The 10,943-nt window shown below is 56.5% G+C and overlaps 1 protein-coding gene across 1 annotated transcript; it reads right to left on the reverse strand.

Annotated features, from left to right (window-relative positions):
• Positions 1–1,275: 1,275 nt before the first annotated feature.
• Positions 1,276–5,753, reverse strand: CDK9 (cyclin dependent kinase 9). The gene is made up of 7 exons (XM_023217082.2): positions 5,082–5,753; positions 4,538–4,619; positions 3,724–3,814; positions 3,219–3,385; positions 2,947–3,118; positions 2,640–2,788; positions 1,276–2,197 (listed from the first exon to the last, which is right to left on the reverse strand). The coding sequence occupies exons 1-7, from the start codon at positions 5,522–5,524 to the stop codon at positions 1,832–1,834; spliced, it is 1,470 nt and encodes a 489-aa protein (XP_023072850.1). The 5' UTR covers positions 5,525–5,753; the 3' UTR covers positions 1,276–1,831.
• Positions 5,754–10,943: the final 5,190 nt, after the last annotated feature.

A 10,943-nucleotide genomic window follows, 5' to 3' on the forward strand; every position in this document is an offset into this window, starting at 1 on the left:
AAAAAAAAAAAAAAAAAAAAAAAAAAAGACACAGAGGGAAGAATGCCATGTGAACACAGGCAGAGACCGGAGTGACACATCTACAAGCCTAAGGAATGCAAGGACTGCCAGCAGTCACGAGGAGTCTCAGGAAGGATTCTCTCTCCCTCAGATTCTCCAGAAGGAGCCGACCCTGCTACCAATAACTTTGGAACAGAATAAATGTGTTACTTTAAGCTAGCATGCTTGTAGCAATTAGTTATAGTAGTCTCAGGAAAACAAATACACCAATCAAGAATTTTTTCCTTGGCTGGACGTGGTGGCTCACACCTGTAATCCCAGCACTTTGGGAGGCTGAGGTGGGCGGATCACTTGAGGTCAGGAGTTCGAGACCAGCCTGCCTAAGATGGGAAAACCCCATCTCTACTAAAAATACAAAAATTAACTGGGCGTGGTGGTGGGCGCCTGTAGTCCCAGCTACTCAAGAGGCTGAGGCAGGAGAATCGCTTGAACCTGGGAGGCAGAAGTTGCAGTGGGCTGAGATCACGCCACTGCACTTCAGCCTGGGCAACTAAATGAGACTGTCTCAAAAAAAAAAAAAAAAAATTTTTTTTTCTTTCACTGGCCTTTTGTGTTGTGGTCTGGGTCAATTTCTGTAAATGGACAGTTCTGGTCAAAGGTTTTGCCAACCTTCCTTCACGGCCCCACTTCAAGGTCTCTGCCCGTAAGAGGATGTAGGAAATTGACCTCCAGAATGTCTCTTCCCAACTTCAGGCTCACAGAAAAGTGCCCGCCAGAATGTTCCACTCCTCAAAGGGTCCCAGGTATTATTCTACCTTCAGCCTGTATTTTTCTCCCACACACTCCCCACCCCTGTTCAAACTACTGCCACCTTCCAAGACCCCTGGGATCCCTGCACCCTCTGCACACTTTCTCTCTCCCGCCTGCCGCAGGCCCTCTACCCAGCAGCCTAAGGGACCATCCTTCTCAGGTGACAAGTCAAATTGTCACTCCAGTGATTTGCCCAGCTGGGTCACCACTGCAGCCACAGCAGCTCACAGCAGGTCCTCGCCAATTCCCTCACCAGGGACATGAGATGCGTTCTGGAAGGCACCCAAGAGGAAAAACAGACAAAGGTCCTTTACAATTATGTAAGAGAACAGGAACTGAGAGATAAAAGAGTCAAGACCTCCAGTGACTTCACAATCAAGTCCCAATGGTCAGGCCCAACCTGCTGACTGTGGGGGAAGAGTTGGTGGCATGTGCGCAGAACAAAACACACATCAACTCCTGGAGGAAAAAAAAAAAGGAAAAAAGAAAAAAAAAAACTTTTAATTCTAATGGACCAAACTGTGCCCAGGAATGTCTCCAAACAATGGAACCAAAAGAAACACGATAAAATTCTCCTGTTGAAGAAACCAAGAGTTTGTGCCAGCCCCAGTGCTTCTGAGGGTTAGGCCAAAACCAACCCATTCCTGAGGCCAGCCCTGTCCCCACGCAGGGTTCTCAGCCTGAGAATAGGACTGTGGGTGGGTGAGGGACCTGTTCCCTCTTCCACCATGCTGGGAGCTCTTAGAAAAAGTCACTGGTGGGAGATCCCCTCCTCCTACCCCATGGAAACCCTCTGGGCACCATCCAGAAAGCCAGCGAGGACAGGATAGCCCCGATACCCTCCTGGCCTCTCAGCAAATGCTCCACTCCAGTCCACTCAGTGGGCTGCTCCCAGAGCCCAGGGTGAGGATTAAATAAAATATGCATGAGAGATATAAACTCAAATGCCCCACCGTCTCCACGATGCAAGTCACATAGCAGAAGAAAAAAATATAAGAGCCCTAGTGGCAAGCGCCGGCCCTCAGAAGACACGCTCAAACTCCGTCTGGTTGGTGGTGGCCGGATTGCGACTCTGGTTGGTGGACTGCTGAGTGATCTGGCTGCCCTTCCGGCGCGGTGGTGCCAGGTACTCGAACATGGACGTCAGGTGGGTGGAGAGCATGCCCTTGAGGTCAGAGGGCATGGGGTCGGACCAGAAGAAGTCATGGTTGAGGGCGTCATCGCTGTCGATGCGCTGGGCAGGGTCCAGCACCAGCAGCTTGTCGATGAGGTCCAGTGCGTATGGGTCACGCACATAGGCCTTCAGCCTGTCCTTCACCTTCCGCTTCTGGCCCTTGACCAGCTCCAGCTTTTCATACAGCTCATAGTTGTCCACATTTGGCCACACCTGGGAGGGAGGGGGCGTTGAGAGGATGAAGTCCGGCCAGGAGGTACGTGGCTTCTCTCTTTGTCAAGGCCTTAAAGGACTAAAATACCTGCTCCACTTCGAGGCTCCCAGACTACTACTGGAGAGAGAACTCGACCCCTCCCAAGAGAAGCAGTGCCCGCCACAGATCGGCACATACCACGTGCCAGGCCCTTCTACCCACATCACCTGGAATATAGGCTCCAACCCTGATATACGTCACATTTCTGCTTCACAGAAGAGAAACCCAGCGCTGACTCAGTTGTTCTGCCCAAGGCCACAGAATGGCTGATGGAACCGAGACTGGCGCATAGCCTGTGTGGCTCCTGGGCAGGCCCTGTCACCAAACCAGCCTCCCTTCCAGAGAGGAGCACTCCTTCCATTCCACTCCCTACTCCTCTGCCGGGGGACCGGGACCCCGTACCTCAGGGGTGATGGAGCCGCAGAGCTGACTGATGAGGGCGAGTTGGTGCTGCTCCGTGTTGCCCTGCATGATGGGGCTGCGGGTCCACATCTCTGCCATGATGCACCCAGCACCCCACAGGTCAATGGGGGGGCCGTAGTCCCGCTCCCCTGGGAAGAAGAGCGCACCAGGAGGGCCCCTTGAGCCCGAAGGCCTCCTGAGACTCAATGCCCCAGGGCCGGCAGCTCAAGAAGCCCTGGCAGTGGGGGGGCAGGGGCCAGGTAGATGCCTGGCCCTCACCCCCCTCGGCCCGCTCGGGAGTCCTCACCGAGCAACAGCTCCGGGGGCCGGTACCAGAGTGTCACCACACGGTTGGTGTAGCGGTTGGGCTGGCTGTTCTTAGCCAGGCTGAAGGCCCGGGCCAGCCCAAAGTCTGCCAGCTTCAGGACCCCATCACGAGTGATAAGCACGTTAGCAGCCTTCATGTCCCTATGCAGGATCTGTAAGAAGGGCAAGAGTGGCTCCTTCAGTGATATCCACCTGCGAGTGGGAGCCAAGGCCAGCCCAAGCCTGGGTCCTTCTCCCAGCTCTCGCCCCCACCTTGTTCCTGTGGATGTAGTAGAGGCCGTTAAGCAGCATCTGCATCACCCTCTTGATCTCAGACAGTGTGAACTTGACCAAAACATTGCTCAACAGCCCAGCGAGGTCATGCTCGCAGAAGTCGAACACCAGGTATATGCTGCCCTTGCAGCGGTTATAGGGTGAAGCTGAGGCAGGAATATAAGGAAGAAAAAGTCAAGAAAACCACACCCAACACACTTTCCCACAACCAGTTTCTTTCTTCCTGCTCCAACCCATGGGCACCCATGCCCTCCAGAGCATCTGTCTGTTCCTTCCTTCACTGGTCAAATATTTTCTGAGTGCCTCTTCTGGGCCAGGGCAGGCCCCGAGGAAGCACCAGCTACGAGGAAAGAGGACCAGAGAAAGCAGTCACCATGGGTCCATCTGAGTTAAGAGGAGGCAGTTTAGGTGGGTCTAGTTCCAACTTTACAAACAAAACCTTAGGCTACAAGTGTCATCTTCTCGTAAGATCCAAATAACTTACCTTTGGTTCGACAAATCTCAATCAAGTTGACCACATTCTCATGTTTTAGAAGTTGAAGGATCTTTATCTCCCGCAAGGCGGTAATGGGGAACTGGGTGGGAGAGAGGGGAAAGTGGTCAAGAGTGAGCGCAGTACAGAGCCCAGCCCTGGGGTCTATATTGAGAGGCAAGTTGGGAGACAGAGCAAGACCATGGGCTCTCAGAAGCTTTGCCTGTAAAATGGATATAGTAGGAGCGTGCACACTTCAAGGAGATGATTTGAGACAACAAACTGAAACAGCAATACTTTGCTATTAGCCACTAAACGCTCGGCAGTTTCAGCCTTCAAACTTCAGCTCTATGGCTGTTCCGTTGGCAACAAACATGATGATTTAAAAATGTCCTCGCTAAAGCGCATTAGGAAAAGGAAGGTTTATGGGAAGTTGTACTAGAGCTAAGATGGGGTGGAGAGACCGCTCCTTTTAAATACATTAAATAACTGAGTATTAGTCACGTTTCAAAAATTTGCATGCATATGTATCTTTCTTTAACATTAAGCAAAATTTAACACTAAGAAAAGGTGTTTAAAGGCTTCCTAACTTCGTGAACTAAACTGCACACGATGCATGCATCAACTCCCCCTCCTGGCTTCACCCATAACTGCCTAAGAATGAAGCATTTAGTTTTAGGGTGGAGACCAAATTCCCTGGAAATTTCTGAACTACTACAAAAAAAATGAAATCTCAACCTGAGACTCCTACAACCAGCAGGGTGGAAAACTGACCCGGGGTCCTGGGCAGTTCGATGGCTGGCCCGCACGCCCGATCCGTACTCACCCCCTCCTTCTCGTTTTCCATCAGCACCTTCTTCAGAGCCACCTTCTGGCCGGTCTTGCGGTGCCTGGCCTTAAACACCTCCCTGCAAGGCGGAAAGGGAGACCCGAGAGCTCATCAGGCGATTTCCGCAGGGCCCGCCCCTCCCCCACTACAGGAGGAGGGGCAGCAGCAAAAAGATTCCCGGGCGGGGCTGGGGTAAGTACCCAGGGCACGCGGCTACCCCACCACCCGGCACCCGGTCTCGTTCAGAACCTCTGCTTCCTTCCCTCAGTCCCTTCTCCTCACTTGGGCGGCTCTTGGAGAGATCCCGCTCCCTTCACGGGGGCCTCTCTGCAGCCCCTCCCCGCCCCCACCACGGGCCTCAGGCTCCTCCCCACCAGCCGGCTCCTTCAGGCCGGGGCGGGGTGCGGCGCGGCCTAAAGACCAGTGGGCAAGCCCGGGGACAGACGCTTTCTCTACCAACTCGGGCAGGGCCCAGGGCATCCCGACGTCGGCCCTAGGGGTGCAGGCCCAGGGCTCCCGGCCCCGAGGGGCCCAGCCGTACCCGAAGGTGCCTTGGCCGATCTTGGCGAGCTTCTCGTATTTGGAAACTTCATCACAAAAGGGGCACTCCACCGAGTCGTACTGCTTTGCCATGGCCGCCTCCAACGAGCCGCCGCCGCCCCCAGCCGCTGCTGCTGCCGCTCCCGCTCCGGGTCCCGCCGCCGCCGCGCTCCAGGCCCCTCCGCGGCCGCGCCACTTCCGCCTCCACGGCCACTTCCGGCCTCGCGGTGCCGACCCCGCCTCTTCCGCCCGCCGCCCGCCGCCAGGCCCCCTGGGACTTGTAGTTCCCGAGAGGCCAGGGGGAGCCGGAGCTGCAGAGGCGCCTCCGCCGCCGCCGCCGCTGCCCCCGCCTCCGCCGCCGCCACTACTGGCGGCGGCCCCGATCAGGGGCGCGGGGAGCCGGGGCGCCGGAGCTGGGGCTCGGGGTGGCGCGTCCCGCTGCATGGGCCCGGGCCGCCGCTGCTGCCGAAGCTGCTGCCGCTCTGGCGCCCGATCCGGGGCCAGCCGCAGTGCCCTGCTCCTCCTCCTCCGACGGCGCCGCCTCCGCCGGGCTGCGCGGGGCGGCGGGCGGGGGGGCAGCCCCCGAGCCGCGGCCTGGGGGCTCCCTGGCCGGGCCCGGGCCCGGGGCGGCCGGGCGAGGGGGCGAGACGGGAAGAGCCGACTAGGAGACGGCCCGAGAGCCCGGGAGGGGGCGCGTTATAAAGGGGGAGGTGCCCGGCCTCGCCCTCCCCTCCTCCTCCGCCCGCCCCCGCCCTCCCCCCCCCCCCCCCCCCCGGCCGCACCCGCCGCCGCCGCCACCGCCCGCCCGCCCGCTCGCTGTCCGCCGGCCGCCCTCGGCGCGTCACCGCCCGCGGCCCCTCCTCCGCCTTCGGAGGTGGGGCCCCGCGCTCGGCACCTGGCTGCGGGCGCCCAGCCGCGTGCCTCAGTTTACCCCCACATGCCGGCTGCCGCGGAGAGCCCCTTCCTCCCCGGCTCGGTGTGCCCCCACAAGAGGCGAAGGCGGGAGGCGCGGAGGGAGCGTCCTCCGGCCCTGGGAGGAGAGAACGGCCCCCGCCTCCGCCTCCCCCGGTCCCCGCCACCCTCCGTTGACATGGCAACCGACGGCCGCCAGGGGGCGCGGCGGCACTGGAGGCGAAGAGCAAGCAACGCCCGGGCCTTCTATCGCTGGAGCCTGGCTCTCCAGGAGGCAGGGATGGGACCCGCAGGACTCGCGCCTTCGCCGAGTCGCGCCAGAGCTGGTCGGGCCCCGAGTCAATAATCGCAAAAAACAGCTACCATTTTCTCAGCACTCTTGTGTGCTCAGGAAGTGCTGGGCGTTCCCGCCGAATCCTGAATCAACAGCCCCATAGTCAGGATCACTAACCCATTTTGCAGAAGAGGACACTGAGGCTCAGAGGTGAGGTCATTTGCCCAAGGTCACACGGCGACAAAGCTGGGACCCGAAGCTGGGTGTCTGACTGTGAAGGGGATTCTCTTGACACGCTATTCGCGGTTGGGCCAGGAGGAGAGCAGTGGGGAGGCCTGCTGTCCTTATGCAGGGGGGAGCTCACCACTCACCCCCCCATCTCCCTCCCCCATCGCGCCCATCCCTTCGCCTGCATCTTCCTGGCTCCAGCGGCCCCCAGATTCCCCCTCCAGCTCTGGCCAAGGACAGCCTCCAGCAAAGCCGTCTTTTCTATCTCCTCTGCCCCGCTTCAATCTACCCCCTCCTCTCCAGCCCTCTGCGGGTGGATCCTGAGACCTGGCCCCCCAGTCTGGCCTCTCTGTCCCCGAAGAACCTGAATATGACATTGGAAGCTCTTTCCAGTTCACACCCCACCCCCCCAGGCTGTGGCCATGCTAATCTCTCTACTGCCTCCCTAAGCCTTCCTGCGTTCAGGGCTATTCTCCCGAGTCCACACTCCCCTAGACTCTGGGTACCCTCTCTTCCTGCAAGAAGCCCTAGGGGTGGGCGTGGTGGCTCACGCCTGTAATCCCAGCACTTTGGGAGGCCGAGGCAGGCAGATCACAAGGTGAGGAGTTCGAGACCAGCCTGGCCCATATGTTGAAACCCCATCTCTACTAAAAAGACAAAACTTAGCCGGGCGTGGTGTTGGATGCCTGTAGTCCCAGCTACTCAGGAGGCTGAAGCAGGAGAATCGCCTGAACCCAGGAGGTGGAGGTTGCAGTGAGCCAAGGTCTTGCCACTGCACTCCAGCCTGGTGACAGAGTGAGACTCCGTCTCAAAAAAAACCCCTCGGGATGGCTCCCAGCTCTCACCCCACACTGCTTAGCCTCAAAGCCTCCTAGGAGGAGGCTGGAATGGCTTTGATGACCTTGATGTCACAAGAGGTCCTGTTCTGGGGAAGGGCATTACCAGGGAGGGGCTGGAAAGTCAGGCTGAGGAGGAAGGAGCTCTCCTTCTGAGAGTAGTGTAGAACCAGAGACGGTTTAGGCAGGGAGGAGACGTAGGGTCAGGTTCATGGGTACACTATTAGAAGCAGGAGGCTGTTAGCTAAATTGGAGGTGGAGAGGATAAGGAAGGAGACCATACAAATTTTAGTAATGACAATTTATTGATGGAAAATAAATGGTCCCAGCCCTGCTTAGCACTTTATGAGAATTATCTCAATTGCCACTCAACCATATGGGTACTGTTGTCACCTCCATTGTACACATCAGGATCCTGAGACTCATAGGTGACATCACTTGGCCTGGGTCAAATAGTTGGTCAGTGACCATACTGGTATTTGACCCAGGTCAGTCTGGCACAAACCCCAGCACTTCCCCATCTCAGGGCCCTGCCCATCTGGCCTAGGGGTGGAGCCACAGCATTGCTGGGGCACGGCACCACTGGTCTGAGCAGTAGCGCGGTGGGTGGGGATCTGTGGTGGGCTTGTGTGGCCTCCACTATCCGACTACAGCTCAAGCCAGGGCCTGCTGTTTCCCATGAGCCCTCCCTAAGTCACATCCTGTGGGCAGAGGCCCTAGCAGAAGTTCCGGTGGAGTTGTCACCTATACCCCACCATCCCTGGTCTGAACCCCAACATCCGCCCGTCACTTCCCCTTGGGGCCTCAGGGCCTCAGTCCCCACTGTAGGATGCAGGCAGGCAAGAGAGGCAGGAAAGACCAGAAGCCTGTCACAAGGCTACCCAGGTTGCCCGGGTCCGGGGCCCCAGATCACCAAGCTGGCAAAACCCAGGTACAAGTAAGAAGAAACGAGTGATTTCTCACTGGAAACTTTTCCTGCTTCCCAGGGATCGGCTAAACTGGCAAGGCTGGGCTGGGCATGTGGCCAGTCCTTGGTAGATGTCTGCCCCAAGAGAGCTGCTGATCCTGCTGCCATTTAACAGAGAAGGTGAGGGCAGCACAGTAAAGGGAGGCACTGGACAGCTGTCTGACCCCAGCCTGAACCCCCTGTTTTCCTCTGAGCAGAGACAGACGGGAAGCATGGGAGGGAAGGAGAAGATGGAGTCATGGAATGGGCTGCTCTTGGCTGCTGGTGCATCTGAAGAGACAGTGGGGCAACTGCATAGCAGGGGTACAGGACAGAGAACAGCCATGTGATACCCACAGCCCTCTAAAATCACAGAAGTTGCCTCTTCCTCCAAAAGGCTCACACCTGTAATCCCACCACTTTTGGAGGAGGAGGCAGGTGAATCACCTGCGGTCAGGAGTTCGAGACCAGCCTGGCCAACATGGTAAAACCCTGTCTCCACTAAAAATAGGAAAATTAGCTGGGCGTGATGGCGCGCGCCTGTAATCCCAGCTACTCAGGAGGCTGAGGCAGGAGAATCACTCGAACCTGGGAGGTGGGGGTTGCAGTGAGCCAGGATTGTACCACTGCACTCCAGTCTGGGCATCAGAGTGAGACTCCATCTCAAAAAAATTAAAAAAAAAAAAAAAATCGGCTAGGCGTGGTAGCTCGCGCCTGTAATCCCTACACTTTGGGAGGCCGAGGCAGGTGGATCACCTGAGGTCAGGAGTTCAAGACCAACCTGGCCAACATGATGAAACCTGTCTCTAATAAAAATACAGAAAATTAACCGGGCATGGTGGCGCCTGTGATCCCAGCTACCGAGGAGGCCAGAGGCAAGAGAATCACTTGAGCCCAGGACGGGGAAGTTGCAGTGAGCTGAGATTGGGCAATTGCACTCCAGCCAGGGCAACAAGAGCGAAACTCCGTTTCCAATCAATCAGTCAATCACAGAAGTTCTGCCCACACTAGCCAGGAACGGACTCAGTGCCTGGCCTGTGGCTGACTTGCGTTGTCTCCCTGAAACTCTCCAGCACCCCTATTAGGAGGTTGCTATTACTAGACCCAAGTTACAAAAGGGGAAATTGAGGCCCAGATTGGTGTGGCCTGTCCCAGGCTCCACAGCGAGGAAGCTATGAAGCTGGGATTCAAAGCCAGGTCTCATTACTCTTTTTTTTTTTTTTTTTTTGGGGCGGGGTCTTGCTCTGTCGCCGGGACTGGAGTGCAGTGGCCGGATCTCAGCTCACTGCAAGCTCCGCCTCCCGGGTTTACGCCATTCTCCTGCCTCAGCCTCCCCAGTAGCTGAGACTACAGGCGCCCGCCACCTCGCCCAGCTAGTTTTTTTTTGTATTTTTAGTAGAGACGGGGTTTCACCGTGTTAGCCAGGATGGTCTCGATCTCCTGACCTCGTGATCCGCCCGTCTCGGCCTCCCAAAGTGCTGGGATTACAGGCTTGAGCCACCGCGCCCGGCCTAAGGTCTCATTACTCTTAAAGCCCAGGGTCATTTGCCATCAGCCCACACTGTCCCCAGTGTCAGATCAGCTGAGGGGGAAGCATGATCCAGTCCTCATATGGAAGGGGCCCTGGCCTCTCTCAGAAGGCTTGAGGTCTGTTTGGAATATGCAAATAAGGACACAAAGGAATTAAATCGAAAGTATACCCTTGGTATAAATATTTTATTTCACTGCCATGAGATCACGTGAGGGATGTTATATTCTGTTTTACTGATGGGGAAAAAAAGAGAGAGGCTCAGAGAGGTGACATGACTTGTCCAAGGTCATGGAGGTGGGGATTGAACCCAGAATTGCATGGGTCTGATGCCTTTGACGATGAAGTTTAAGGTCTCCAACTCTTCATGGTACCTGCCCTGTCCATGAGCCTGTCTTCTCCGTCCTCTCCATAGGCCCCCACCACACTGTCCCTGCTTGAGTCACAGACTGAGGAAGAGGGGCAAGGATAGGGGACAGAAGTGACAGCAGGGGCTGGGTGCCGCGGCTCACGCCTGTAATCCCAACACTTTGGGAGGCTGAGGCTGGAGGATCACCTGAGGTCAGGAGTTCGAGACCAGCCTGACCAACATAGTGAAACCTCACCTCTACTAATAAATAAATAAATAAATAAATAAATAAATAAATAAATAAATAGCTGGGCGTGGTGGGGCGCGCCTGTAATCTCAGCTACTAGGGAGGTTGAGGCAGGAGAATTCCTTAAACCCAGAAGGCGGAGGTTGCAGTGCTAAGATCGCGCCACTGAACTCTAGCCTGGAGCTTCTTTTTTTTTTTTTAACTGAGACGGAGTGTCGTTCTGTCCCTTAGGCTGGAGTGCAGTGGTGCGATCTCTGTTCACGGCCAGCTCCGCCTCCCGGGTTCACGCCATTCTCCTGCCTCAGACTTCCCAATAGCTGGGACTACAGGCGCCTGCCACCATGTCCCCCTAATTTTTTTTTGTATTTTTAGTAGAGATGGGGTTTCACTGTGTTAGCTAGAATGATCTCAATCTCCCGACCTCGTGATCCGCCTGCCTCGGCCTCCCAAAGTGCTGGGATTACAGGCGTGAGCCACCACGCCCGGCCAGAGCTTTTGTTTTTTTAAGTTTCTGTCTGCAGTTTTTTTAAGACTCTGTCAAAA

The sequence above is a fragment of the Piliocolobus tephrosceles genome, unplaced genomic scaffold (assembly GCF_002776525.5).
Source record: "Piliocolobus tephrosceles isolate RC106 unplaced genomic scaffold, ASM277652v3 unscaffolded_27499, whole genome shotgun sequence".
NCBI lineage: Eukaryota > Metazoa > Chordata > Mammalia > Primates > Cercopithecidae > Piliocolobus > Piliocolobus tephrosceles.

Coding starts and splice junctions, on each gene's coding strand:
- CDK9 (XM_023217082.2), bottom strand. CDS start 5,524: ATGCAGCGGGACGCGCCACCCCGAGCCCCAGCTCCGGCGCCCCGGCTC. Junction 3,815..4,537: donor TGGAAAACGAGAAGGAGGGG/GTGAGTACGGAT, acceptor TCTCCCACCCAG/TTCCCCATTACCGCCTTGCG. Junction 2,198..2,639: donor GCGGCTCCATCACCCCTGAG/GTACGGGGTCCC, acceptor CCTCCCTCCCAG/GTGTGGCCAAATGTGGACAA.